Here is a 14,828-nt window from a genome sequence, read left to right on the forward strand (position 1 = left end):
GCATCTAATATGGGTCTGCAGGCTGTCGAACCTGAAAGGTGTTGAATGTCTGCAGGCCAAAAATAGGATTGGATCAAAAAACCACTTGTTAAATATCCTGATTGGTTCAAAATCCAGTTGTAGTGACAAGAATGATAGGAAAAGTTACCAATCAATCAAATTGTTCCCTTGTTTTTTTACAAATGTACCAGTCAGGAACTAACAACTAACACAAAACACCCAATGAAAATATTCAAAACAATTTCTCTGACTTTTTGGAGCACTGATGCTGTTTCTTCAGCCAACTGCCTATAGTGACCTAATAATTAAATTTTGAACATAACAAACACATTAAACTTCAGGAATTCATCAAAAAATCTTTAAACCATAAACTTGCCCATACCCAGTTGGAAATCCGTGCAATAACTTTATCTGCCCGCGCCCTACCCTCTCTCAAGGGCTGGGGCTTCTGGTTTGCTCCTTTGATGGAACTTACTTTATTCAGCTTAGATTTCCTTCCTAATATTTTTCAGGGCTCCACACATGGAAGATCTTAGTGTTGCCCAACTTCACTGTTCAGCAACCTCACTCCCTGTCCACCTTCTGGATACTATGGCTTATAAATAAATTATCTGTGGGTATTTGGCAATCTATAATAGTGCAGGGAACCTGTCTACTGGTTATTTGCTTGAGAATGGGCAGTAGATGGGTGGAGTGTGTCCACCGCCTGCCATCTGGTTCCAGTCATGCTGCATGAGTATCTGGAGCAGTAGCATGGAGTGTGGTGAAGGCCCCAGTCCCTGTCGCTCTTAGACACAGAACAAGTCAGCAGACAGTTCTTTTTGAGGCTTAAGTTTCTATTTGTTTTTTAAATCCTGGGAGTTCAAGCCTGGCACTTTTGTTGAAATGATTGGTCTCAGGTTATCCGTCCCTTTCTACCCTCACATCAATTATTCTGGAGTCCCGCCTGTGCAGGCCAGGCTCTAATGCACCAGCTCCACTCCCCCTGTCATCCCAGGAGAATATTTTTTGTTAGGTAAGCGTATTAAGGGAGATGAAACCAAGGTGGTTAAATGGAGTTAAGATGCAGATCAGCCATAATCTAATTGAATGGTGGGACAAGCTCGAGGGGCTGAATGGCCTACTCCTGTTCCTATGTTCCGAATACGTACTACTGTGGATTACAGCTGAGAATGTCCAGCAACCTTGTTACATAGCCAAGCTAACGCAGAGACAGTTCATTGCCAAAACCAGAGCCTGTGTAATTAAATAAGTAGTTCATAAAAAAAACTGATTATCTAAATTTTCTCATTATACTTATTGACCTTCTAAAATAATACAGAACATATTTATTTTCTTGTAAGGAATAGAAGGCTAGAAATTCGTTATAGCCAAGGAATAGATGGTGTTAGGACAAACGATGGTGAATTAGCACCAGGTAAAAATGCTCTAGACTGCATGCAAAATTCGTTCACACTGCTCAATAAAATGATTGGAGTCTTAAATCAAGTCTAAAAACCCAAGCTCATTGACATTACACTTAAAGGCTGGACCTATATCGGGTGCAGTCTAATCGCAACTCATGATTGCCAAAGGCTTTTTTCACCACTTAAAGGGGAGGTTCATTGATGCTGCAGCACCTCATTCTCAGCATTGTTGGCCGTGCAGCTGCCTCAACAACCATAAGAAGGACAAAGAGAAGGAGCACTTACTTACAAATCCTCATGGCAGATTGCTGCCCTAGGGAGAGAGCCCGCAGGTTTTCCCATGAAGCTTTGGAGGTATTGCTTTTAGTGCTTGAGAGAAGGCAGGCAGTCCTGTATCCACCAACTGACAGGAGGCCCTTGCCACAAGTCTGCCACACTATGTGAAGGGAGGTGGCATACCATATCACGGACCGCCCATCCGGAAGCCCGATTGTCTGGCTGCCTCCTTCCTCCCTCCTGTTCCTCGTCTTCTTCTTCCTCATCCTAGTCCTCCTCTCTTTGTACACATGTTCCCGTCTTTCTCGCTGCCTACGCTCCCTCCACTGTAGATCCTGGAGGGCGAGGTGGTATGCCAGTACAGCCTCCATTAATCTTACCAAGTGTTGCAGTTTGAATCTTTGAAGAAGAAATGTAGTTACTTTGTACTTGCCACAAGACTCCTGATTCAAATTACTCAATGAAGCTGTTGCAGTACCTGAAACTAACAAAAGGCCCCTGAAACTGCACTAACCTGACAGGTGTGAGTGATTACTGATGATTCCTTTAAATAACGTCCCTGCAGCCGGCTTCCTGGTGCTGCAAGCCAGCTCTCCCTGGCGGTGTTTACTCCAGGCGGTGAGGTGAGGTAAGTAGCTAAAAGTAATTTGGGAAATCGGGCATTCAGTGAGCGTTGCACACTCACTAACATCATGATCTCCCTGGCGTTGAGGTCCCCGGCGATAGTTGTTACCAGCAATGCTATGGGGGGTCCCGGTTTGGCGTGCGGCGCTGGATTCGCCTCGTCCTACTGCTTTCAACGCTGCAGATGGTGGGTGGAGAAAGCGCAGAAGATCCATCAGCTAGCCGACAACCACGACGTGCGTGGATTCTTTAGCGCGGTCAAGACCACCTACTGCCCAAGCACCCAAGGCCCTACCCCACTGCTGGCCAAGAATGGAGAGGTACTCATCAAGGACAGGGAGGCAGTCAGTGCCCGCTGGAAGGAGCACTTCGAAGATCTCCTTAACCATGACTCCATCCCGCAGCATGCTACCCGCCACCACCTCAGCACAACCCAGCCCGGCAAGAGGTTGAAAAGGCCATCTGACAACTGAAGAACAAGAAGGCCTCAGGAGCAGATGGAATCCCTGCCGAGGCACTAAAGCATAGCGGAGAAGCACTACTGCTGCGAACTCATAAACTAATTTCTCTTATCTGGAAGGAGGAGAGCATGCCGGGGATCTCCGAGACGCCATAATTGTGACCATCTTCAAGAAAGGTGACAAGTACGATTGTGGTAATTACAGAGGGGTTTCCCTGCTGTCTGCCACAGGAAAAGTCATTGCAAGAAGCCTCCTCAATCGCCTTCTCCCAGTGGCTGAAGAGCTCCTCCCAGAGTCGCAATGCGGATTCCGCCCACTAAGGAGCACAATGGACATGATCTTCACCGCGAGTCAATTACAAAAGAAATGCAGGGAACAGCACCAACCGTTGTACATGGCCTTCTTTGACCTCACAAAGGCCTTCGACACTGTCAACCGTGAGGGATTATGGAGTGTCCTCCTCAAATTCGGGTGCCCTCAAAAGTTTGTCACCATCCTCCGCCTGCTTCATGACAACATGCAAGTTGTGATCCCGACCAGCGGTTCCACCACAGACCCAATTCACGTACGGACCGGGGTCAAGCAAGGCTGTGTCATCGCACCAATGCTCTTCTCAATCTTCCTTTCTGCAATGCTCTATCTCACCCTAAGTAAGCTCCCCGCTGGAGTGGAGCTAATTTACAGAACAAACGGGAAACTGTTCAACCTCCGTCACCTCCAGTCCAGATCCAAGGTTGTCCCATCCTCTGTTGTCGAATTACAATATGCAGACGACGCTTGCGTCTGCGCACACTCGGAGGTCGAACTCCAAACCATCGGCACACCTTCACTGAAGCGTACGAGAGCATGGGCCTTACACTAAACATCCGTAAGACAAAGGTCCTCTACCAACCTGCCCCCGCCACACAGTACTGCCCCCCAATTATCAAAATCCATGACAAGGCCGTGGACCACTTTCCACACCTTGGGAGCCTACTGTCAACAAGGGCAGACGTCGATGACTAAGTCCAACACCGCCTTCAGTGCGGCAGTGCAGCCTTTGGTAGCCTGAGGAAGATAGTGTTTGAAGACCAGGACCTCAAATCTGGCACCAAGCTCATAGTCTACAGAGCAGTAGTGATACCTGCCCTCCTGTATGCCTCAGAGACATGGACCATGTACAGCAGGCACCTCAAAGCACGAGAGAGGTACCACCAACGCTGCCTCCACAAGATCCTGCAAATCCATTGGCAGGATAGGCACACAAACGTCTGTGTTCTCGCTCAGGCCAACATCCCCAGCATCGAAGCTTTGACCGCGCTTGATCAGCTCCGATGGACGGGTCACATCGTCCGCATGCCCAATACGAGACTCCCAAAACAAGTGCTCTACTCAGAGTTACGACACAGCAAGAGGGCCCCAGGTGGGCAGAGGAACCGCTTCAAGGACGCCCTCAAAGCCTCCTTGAAAAAGTGTAACATCCCCACCGACACCTGGGAATTCCTGGCCCAAGACCGCACAAAGTGGAGGAGAAGCATCCGGGAAGGCGGCGAACACCTCGAGTCTCTTCACCGGGAGCAAGCAGAAGCCAAGCGCAAGGAGCGCACGTCAACCCAAACACCCCACCCACCCGCCCCTTCAGCCACCGTCTGCCCCACCTGTGACAGAGACTGTAGGTCCCGCATTGGACTAATCAGTCACCTGAGAACTCATTTTTAATGTGGAAGCAAGTCACCCTCGGTTCCGAGGGACTGCCTAAGAGAAGCGCGCCATCTACTGGTGTTAACGGGCAGCGCTAAGGGGACACATTTTTCCCCCCCAGAGTATTTATACAATAATACTGAAGTTCAGAAAAGATTCCATCAACACTACATTGCAGTGACTTTAGCAACAAAATTACAGATGCCATAGTTAATTGCTGAATATATAAATTTTAAATATCATTCACACACACATACCCTCTTTCTCTCACCCTCTCTTTCACCACAGGTGCGAGAACTTTCCCATTGTTTTTTACCCAGTTGTTATGTGACTTGGATACTATGATGCACTCTGGGCATTGTAGATCCATAAGAGCAGGGTGAAAACTACAACTGCCATGACTCATATCACACACACACACACACACATGAAGAAATTATCTGGGCAATTTGGCTGGTTTTGCTGTACCTGCTAGTTAGTGAATTGCAGCTTTGGCAAAAAAAGGTAAGTCATGTCACTTTGAAAAAGAAATTGAGGGATTTGATGCTCAGTTTTCTACTGGTTACTGGTTCCTAATGGGTATGTTTTGGTACTTTTTGATTTGTTCACATTCAGTTAATGCATATTTAATACCAAAAAGTTAAATGTTTGTTTTAGCAAATCATTAATCTTTGTCTGACAGACATATGACATTTTGAGGTGTGATGCCTCTGGGGCTCCACCTTCAGGTATGATGTCTCTGAACGCTGTAGTTTCCACTGAAGAATGCAAGTTGCTTCTCCAGTTTCTCAGTTTGAGCATTGCAAGGTATTACACTCCTGTCAGTGCCACTGGAAATCAGTTTCTCACTATCTCATCAATGGATGAGGTTTATTTTTTTTTTAAACAAACAACTTCCCCAATTTGGATATTCATTACGCATTCAATTCAATTTATTGGCCCAGAAATTGGTGTCGGAGGCTTCCCGCGGGTGCAAGCCCCCGACCTACACTTACATAGCGCGCCGACAGTTGAAGCCTGGCCCTGCGTGGATTTCCTGTCAGTGGCCCGGTTCAGCTCCCGGCGCGCTGTGCTTGCGTGATCCAGCGGCGTAGTTAGTTCGATGAGCCGGCTGGGATCACGTGAGCACTGGGCAACCAATTGGAGGTTGCAAAAGTTCATTCATGAGTTTGATAGTAAGAACTGTCAAACTCATGAAAACTCCGGGTGCCCAAAACAGTACTTAAACTTCAAATAAAAGTTTTTAAAAATCCCACTAATTAAATGAACTATTAATAACTGTAAAAAACTAATTTAAACAATTATTCAAATTTTTGAAAAAAATAAGTTTTTAAAAAACCGTGTCTAAAAATACACTTACCTTACTGTAAAGTCTTTAAAAATAATAAACCTGTGGAAAAAAAATTCTAACTTTAATTAATAGACCGCTTACCTTTTAAAACTAAGTACTTACGTCTGCTTTTTTCTCGCGTAAAAACTGGAGGCCTTATCGCACGGGCAACCCTGTAATAAAATTTTTTTTTAAAAGGAATTTCAGCGCACACGCGCAGACTCCTGCGCGCACGCGTTCCACCTCTGAACCCCTTGGTTCAGAGGAAAGGAAATGCCGGTTTTCCGCGCATGCGCTGTGCATGCTGAAAACCGGCACTTCCATCGGGCCCACGCGTGAGTACACGGTGCTTACTCACGCGTTGGGACCCGAATTACTGGGCCATTAGCTTTTTATTAAAGTCCAGGATTCCGTGAAATATGGAAAAGATGATATTCCAGGTTGGCAGGTGTGTCGAAGTACTGGGGAAGGGGTGAAGGTCATATGGTTTGGTAATGTTGGGAGTGTGCTCCAGCAGTGTTGGGGGAAAGAGGAGCCGAAAAGTATGGGAATATTGTGGAGGGTGTTTTTAAGCCTTGGAAATAGTGTAAGGGGATTCTGGGGTCTGAGCCTGGTGTGTTGGGAGTGTGCTAGTGGTGTGGCAGTGATGGGAGAGTGGTGTTGGGATGTGCAAGCATTGGGGATGTGGTTGTTGTATTTGGGAGTTCTGGGAGAGGGACGCTGAGGAGTAGGAACATTGAGAAGGGTGTTTGTGGGATATGGTAGCACTGAGACTCCTGGCCCGGAAGCGACGGTGCTCATCGCTGACCTCGAAGAAAGCTGCCCACAAAGATCCAGCGATCTCTGTGCCATGAATTTCAGCTCTCCCGACGTTGATTACATGCTGGCAACAAGTCTAGGGGATCTCCATCATCCTGCAACAGTGATGTCATCAAGCTGGCTAAGCCGCCAATCACATTGAAGAATTCTCACAGACAGCAAACCAGGAAGTAAAATGCACTGATTTTCCTTCACTTTTTAATCATTTTAGAGAGTGAAATAAAGATTTGGACATACACATGGGAATAAGGTCGAAGCTGAAATATTATGAACAAACTTTTGAAAATAATTAATTAAAAAATTATATATTAAAACCATGGACTTTTTAAAATTTGACACTCCACAAATATAAAATAATTTTTTTAAGGCCAGAATGGTTGTTCAGCAGTAATTGTGAATCAGTATGCCATTGAAAACCCAGTTACATCTCATTCAACAAGGCTTAACTTTTTCAGGGTCTTTTAAGAGGGGTATTGCAGGGCAAAAGCTTACGTTCTTGTCAGTTCAGTGATTTCTCAAAGATTGCAAGCTCCGGGGAGTTCAACAGCGCACCCTATGGAGAAGCGTAGAATCACTGACGGCAACTTCTGGATTTCCACATTTACGTGCTATCTCCAGAACTTGCAGTCAATTTCAGAGGGTTATGATGGCGAACGCTAACAGTTTTGCCGTCATTACCACAGCAAAATCCAGGCCAGTGTCTCAGGTGTATGAGAGCAGTGGAGGCGGATGTTGGGGCAATGGATGCGGCGGGAGCATTGGGAAAAGGGGTGCATGGGTTTGGGATTACTGGAAGGGAGCCCTCCAGTCTGTGACCATTGGAGAGAAGGTCACTGGATGTCGCAGCAGTGGGTTGGTTGCATGGTACAGAACTGCTGGGGAGCAGGCTGTGAAACTCTGGAGCAACTAGGGAGAGGTTTTGTGGCCTGGGAGCATTGATGGAGATAGGGGTAGAACAATTATAGGAGGACCTGGGATATGACAGTGTCTATTGTGGGGCTAGTAGGATTTTGTAGGACAATAAGGGAGAATGAATGCTTACAAGTCTTTACAGGGGTGGAAGGGGCATGGGGCACCACCCGTTTCAGCCCAGAATTTCTCCCCCAATGCAAGTGTTTTCCCAGCACTAAGCTAGGAATCCTATTTTAATTACTTAAGATGCTTAGGTCGGAATTTACCCTGCGTTCAGAGTGCGGGTTTGGAGGCGGGTCTACTGTCACAATCACAAAGATTGACTGGGTCGGTATCCCGCTGTAAACGTGCCTCCTTGTCAGTTTTCCAAGTGTTGAGTCTGTCATCCCTGAACAGACACGACACCAATCGGCGGGTCAGCCAATTTAGATACTTAAAAGCTTGTTAAAAGGTAGTTGAGCACCATTTTCCCATGTACTTAACATTTTTACCAGGTTTTTAACGAGGTTCCCGGAGAGCGGATATCACGTCAGGCAAGTATGTTGTGTTCTCAATGACTCTCCATTGCTGTGAATAGTGACAGCTGCAAAAGTGGTATAAAACCTACCATTTAACAGCTGTTCACTTCCCAATCTTAGAAGCTGGAACCTTCATGATTTGGAACCCACTTTTGAGCTTTATGCAGTTTGGAAGTGTTTGGAGTAAACTCTCTATCCACTGTCACCTCCTTGGGGCAACCTCTCCCAACATTGACAGATCGCTTCTGTCATCTCAACTTCAGCTGCCATCTATTCCAGTAGCATCAGTGCCCTTGAAAAAGTCTCACCTTAGAAACATAGAAGATAGGAGCAGGAGTAGGTCATTTGGCCCCTCGAGCCTGTTCCGCCATTTAATGAGATCATGGCTGATCATCCAAATTCAGTACCCTGTCCCTGCTTTCTCCCCATATCCCTTGATCCCTTTAGCCTCAAGAAATATATCTAACTCCTTCTTGAATATATTTAATAAGTTGGCCTCAACTGCTTTCTGTGGTAGAGAATTCCACAGGTTCACCACTCTCTGGGTGAAGAAATTCCTCCTCATCTCAGTCCTAAATGGCTTACCCCTTATCCTTAGACTATGACCCCTGGTTCTGGACTCCCCCGCCATCAGGAACATCCTTCCTGCATCTAGTCTGTCTAGTCGTGTTAGAATTTTATAAGTTTCAATGAGATCCCTCTCATTCTTCTAAACTCTAGCAAATATAAACCTAATCGACTCAATCTCTCTTCATACGTCATTCCTGCCATCCCAGGTATCAGTCTGGTGAATCTTCGCTGCACTCCCTCCATGGCAAGAACATCCTTCCTCAGATAAGGTGACCAAAACTGCACACAATACTCAAGGTGTGTTCTCACCAAGGCCCTGTACAACTGCAGCAAGACATCCTTGCTCCTGTACTCGAATCCTCTCGCTATGAAGGCCAACATACCATTTGCCTTCTTAACCGCCTGCTGTACCTGCATGCTTACCTTCAGCGACTGGTGCACAAGGACACCCAGGTCTCGTTGCACTTCCCCTTTTCCCAATCTATTGCCATTCAGATAATAATCTGTCTTCCTGTTTTTGCCACCAAAGTGGATAACCTCGCATTTATCCACATTATACTGCATCTGCCATGCATCTGCCCAATCACCCAACCTGTCCAAATCATACTGGAGCTTCTCTGCATCCTCCTCACAGCACACACGCCCACCCAGCTTTGTGTCGTCTGCAAACTTGGAGATATTACATCTAGTTCCCTCGTCTAGATCATTAATATATATTGTGAATTGCTGGGGTCCTAGCACCGATCCCTGCGGTACCCCACTAGTCACTGCCTGCCACTCGGAAAAAGACCCGTTTATTCCAACTCTTTGCTTCCTGTCTACCAACCAGTTCTCTATCCAAGTCAGTACCTTACCCCCAATCCCATGTGCTTTAACTTTGCATGCCAATCTCTTATGCGGGACCTTATTGAAAGCCTTCTGAAAGTCCAAATACACCACATCCACTGGTTCTCCCTTATCTATTAACATAGAAACATAGAAGATAGGAGCAGGAGTAGGCCATTCGGCCTTTCGAGCCTGCTCCGCCATTCAACGAGATCACGGCTGATCATCCAAACCCTAGCACCCGGTCCCTACACCGACAGCCATCCCACCCAAGCCCTATCCCCGTAACCCCACGTATTTAATCCCCCCTAACACTAAGGACCAATTTTTTTTTTATCATGGCCAATCAACCTAACCCGCACATCTTTGGACTGTGGGAGGAAACCGGAGCACCCGGAGAAAACCCACGCAAACACGGGGAGAATGTGCAAACTCCACACACAGTCACCCGAGGCCGGATTTGAACCTGGGTCCCTGGCGCTGTGAGGCAACAGTGCTAACCACTATGCCACCGTGCTGCCAGTTCTACCAGTTACATCCTCAAAAAATTCCAGTAGATTAGTCAAGCATGATTTACCTTTTGTAAATGCATGTTGACTTTGTCTGATCCTGTCACTGTTTTCCAAGTGCTCTGTTATTACATCTTTTACAATGGACTCTAGCATTTTCCCTACTACTGATGTCAGGCTTACCAGTCTATAATTCCCCCTTTTCTCTCTACCACCTTTTTTAAATAGTGGGGTTACATTAGCTACCCTCCAATCGATGGGAACTATTCCAGAATCTATAGAATTTTGGAAGATGAGCAGCAATGCATCTACTATTTCTAGGGCCACTTCCTTAAGTACCCTAGGATGCAGATTATCAGGCCCTGGGGATTTATCTTGGTCCTCAGAATCCAACCACGATCAGCCCCAACACCAGCATCACCAACAACAACACCAACCTTCTCTGCAATCACCTGATGCTGCACAGGGCATCAGCACCCGACCACATTGCTCCCCGGGAGGCCAGGGATGGCCTCACCATGGCCAGATTTACTTCACTTGATGATGTACACCTTAGCTGCCACATGATGCGTCAGGTTGGCACCACCCCACCCCGGCACCACCCCACCCCAGCACCATAAAGCATCCCTACAATGCCCAAGCCATTCCTTTCACACTCATCACCATTGCGGGGGGTTACCCTTATGTCTCACCATTCACTGCAACTCACTAAGCCACTTCCAAAGGTGCACACAAATCTGTCCAAGAACGCAAAGTGTTGAAAATAAAAATTTCAATGTTTGACAACACATTACCAGAAACTTCACATGAACATTGGCTAAACCACCCAAGTGCCTACCCTTGTGTTTTGTTAGTTGGTATGCTTGCAGTAGGATGAGGGTGAGTGGGAGGGAGGCTAGTGAGATGGAAAAGTGATAATATAGTTAGAGAAGGATGAGTGGAGGTGCAAGGTAAGTTGGTGTAAGGATGTGCAAGAGTAGGGTAGGGAGGGCAGAGTGATGGGGATGTGATGAGTGGCACAGCAGGATGAGATTGAGTGTGGCTTGGCAGTAATGTTTCGTGATCTAATGCGATCATTGAAGGGTTTGCGCCACTGCAGCCTGGTCCCCCTGACGACATCCCTGCTTGTGTCCTCCTGTGCAATGTGCAACCAGGTTGTGTTGGTCTGTAAGATACATAGCTTCCGAATTAAAAACAAATACTGTTTATATGCACACACTGAAAACTATATAAAATAACTCCACAGAAATTGAGGAGATGGCAGCTCAAAAAAAACATTGGTTGATGTGCTAAGATAATCAGGATTTTAAATTGATTTTTATATTTCTGTTTCCCATTGCAGTTCATTGATTGGCTCTTTATCATAGCAGAAAGTCCACAAGAAGCATTACCATTGGATACGTTGAATACGATCAAAGGTAGTATTACTGCTTTTATCTAAAAAATTACATATCCCTAACAGCATGTTTGGACTGTGTGTTCTTAAAAGTTGCCAAATCATACTGGATAATTAATCCATATAATTAAATTGAATGAGGTAAATGTCATATTGGGGTCAGTTTCTCTAGTTCTGTGTTAAAGAGGAAATCTGGCAGATTAATTTCTTGTAAATGCTCCTCCCTCCCAATATCTATCCAAAAAAATACCTTAGTAAGATTATGGCTTGATGTTTTTACCTGAGTGGAGATCTTCCATCTTGGGTCTTGTTGCTGATGGACTGCTCTGGCAACACCATTGTTGGAGAGGAGCCCTGTGCTTCTCGGAACAGCTCAGTTGGCTATGATTAGGACCGTAACAGGGCTGTGATTTTGGGCAATTCAGGGCACAAAGAAAGAGCTGACTAACTCCAGGAGAACAAAATGAAGTAAACTTGGGAAATGCTGATTGCTTGTTCACTGTTACGGAAGCAGAACTGCTTTGTGCATCAAATGGGGAATATTTTTATCTTAAATCTTTTATTATATAATTTTAGCTAAACAGGACAAATTAATTTTAAAAATTGGCCTCGGGTAGCTGTATCCTTAAGAGTTCTTTTGTCTTTGTGTCAAAGGAGTAGTCAAGATACAAATCTGTCTTGATGAGGTTGTTGAACAAGTGAAGATGGCTGACAGTTGGTTAACTACATATTGTAATGTTTATTGATGTTACTGAGTGTAACAATTTTTGAACCAGATGATATAAGGAACATGGGGGGATGTCCTCTGTTTACGACCAGGTCATGTCTCTTCTAATTTCTCGCATGCCTATTTAACCTGAATCCCCTCTGTGTCCATTTGCATGCACATTTTAGCTGAGTCCATTGATTCTATCCTTTTTTACCTTCTTAGCCCCTCTCGGCCCCTTTGTTCCGATCATCTCAGCTCACCTGCCACCTTTCATTTCTCCCTTCTTGGGTACTTGTCCCACCCCTAATTCCTACCCCAACCCATCATTACTCCTCTGCCTTCAAACTCTCCTGCCAAAGTTCCTGGCTTGAATTCCTCTTGAATAAGCTCACATCTACCCTTTGTGCCTCTCTCGGCATTCTCCGAAGAGCCCATCGAGCCACCCATCACTGCCTCATGATGAGCAGGAACCTCAACTGCCCCATCCTCCTCTCTCGTCAACCTTCCCAACCAGCATGCCCACTTGGGGCTAACGTCACCAACCTCTTCTTGTCCCACTCCAATCCCGCCCACCACTACTCCCTTGGACTCTTTTGGCGGATCAACAATCACACCCACTTCCACATTTCCCTCCAGAATGTCTGTTCACTCACAAAATAAGTCCTTTGCCATTCATTGCCTTATTGTAAATTATTGTATTGACAACCTGGTTCTGACTGAAACATAGCTCATGGGTGCGGACGCCTTTCCCCTTACTGAAGAATCTCTGCCTGTCCACACTTCGCACCTCTTGCCCCGCCCAAGCTGCTGCGGTGGCGGTGTGGTCCTTACCATCAAGTCACACCATCATCGCTTCTCCCTACTGCTGTGGTACCTTCTCCTTCTTCGGGCACCTCACCTGGTTCCACCCCTCTCACCTCTCCTCTAAAATCCTCCCAGGCCCCACCCAGAGTTTCTCCCTGAGATATCCTCCCTGAGCAACTCATCATCCTCAGTGATTTCAATCTGGATCTCAGCTCCCTTTACCCTCTCTCCTCTGAATTCACTGTCCTCCAGACCTCCCTAAACCTCTCCCTCCATGTAAACTCTCCTACCCACATTCAGGGCCACCCCCTCAACCTTGCCATCTCCCATGATCTCTCTTTTCCCATGGACTCGATTACTGATACGGCCATCTTGGATTTTCTTGTATCTCACCACTCACATCTCCCCACCCCCTTCCAACCCCATTTCCTCTGTGCCCACCTCAGGAAAATACTCTCCCCCGCACTTACAAACTCCCAAAGTTTGCAGATGATACTAAGATGGGAGGGAAAGTAGTGAGTGAGGAGGACATAAAAAACCTGCAAGGGGACATAGACAGGCTAAGTAAGTGGGCAGAGATTTGGCAGATGGAATACAATACTGGAAAGTGTGAGGTTATGCACTTTGGCAGGAAAAATCGTAGAACAAGTTATTATCTTAATGGCAAGAAACTGGAAAGTACTGAAGTACAAAGGGATCTGGGGGTCCTGGTGCACGAAACTCAAAAGGTTAGTATGCAGGTGCAGCAAGTGATTAAGAAGGCCAATGGAATGTTGGCTTTCATTGCTAGGGTGATAGAATATAAAAATAGGGAGGTATTGCTTCAGTTGTACAAGGTATTGGTGAGACCGCACCTGGAATACTGCATACAGTTTTGGTGTCCATACTTAAGAAAGGACATACTTGCTCTCGAGTCAGTACAAAGAAAGTTCACTCGGTTAATCCCAGGGATGAGGGGATGGACATATGAGGAGAGGTTGAGTAGATTGGGACTCTACTCATTGGAGTTCAGAAGAATGAGAGGCGATCTTATTGAAACATATAAGATTGTGAAGGGGTTGGATCGGGTGGATGCGGGGAGGATGTTCCAGATGATGGTGAAACTAGAACTAGGGGGCATAGTCTTAGAATAAGGGGCTGCTCTTTCAAAACTGAGATGAGGAGGAACTACTTCACTCAGAAGGTGGTGGTAGGTCCATGGAATATGCTGCCCCAAAAAGCTGTAGAAGCTACATCATTACATAAATTTAAAACAGAAATAGACAGTTTCCTAGAAGTAAAGGGAATTAAGGGTTACGGGGAGCGGGCAGGAATTTGGACATGAGTCTAGGTTCGGATCGGTCATGGCCCTGTGGGTAGCGGAGCGGGTCCAGGGGCCGTGTAGCCTGATCCTGCTCCTATTTCGTGTGTCTAATTCTGTTAGATTCAGGAGATGGTTCTGTGATAGTGGATTGGCGGTTAGGATCAGATCAGCCATGATCTTATTGAATGGCGGAGCAGGCTCGAGGGGCCGATTGGCCTACTCCTGCTCCTATTTCTTATGTTATGTTCTAACTGCCCAACCTTTAACCCTCTATTCGGCACAATACTTTTGCAGTTGTCAATTTGTGCAGCTACTCCCTCACCTCCAGCTTTGATACCCTGCTGACCACCCAACTTCCCTTCCTGGCCCCCATGCTAGCTGATATTGTAAACATTCATCTCTCTCCTCAGGTACTGTTCCCCCTTTCAAATCTGCCATCATCATCCCCTCCTCAAAAAACCCACCCTTGACCCCTCTGCCTTGCAAACTACCACCCCATTTCCAACCTCCCTTTCCTCTTCAAAGTCTTTGAACGTGCTTTTGCCTTTCAAATCCCTGCCTATCTTTCCCGCATCTCCATGTTTGAATCTCTCCAGTCAGATTTCCACCCTTGTTACAGCACTGAAACAGCCCAAAATCAAAGTCACAAATTACAGCCTCTGTAACTGTGACCATGGTGCACAATC

The 14,828-nt window shown here is 46.2% G+C and overlaps 1 protein-coding gene across 2 annotated transcripts in view; it reads left to right on the forward strand.

The window, feature by feature from the left end:
* Positions 1–14,828, forward strand: part of focad (focadhesin) — a 308,585-nt gene that overhangs the window by 277,975 nt on the left and 15,782 nt on the right. For both annotated transcript variants that reach the window (XM_085984003.1, XM_085984000.1), the window contains exon 43: positions 11,273–11,348. In XM_085984003.1, the coding sequence (XP_085840129.1) occupies positions 11,273–11,348 (76 nt within the window). The remainder of the gene's footprint in view (positions 1–11,272; positions 11,349–14,828) is intronic.

The sequence above is a fragment of the Somniosus microcephalus genome, chromosome 1 (genome assembly GCF_052327205.1).
Source record: "Somniosus microcephalus isolate GS21.2 chromosome 1, FLI_Smic_1.0, whole genome shotgun sequence".
In the NCBI taxonomy this organism is placed as follows: domain Eukaryota; kingdom Metazoa; phylum Chordata; class Chondrichthyes; order Squaliformes; family Somniosidae; genus Somniosus; species Somniosus microcephalus.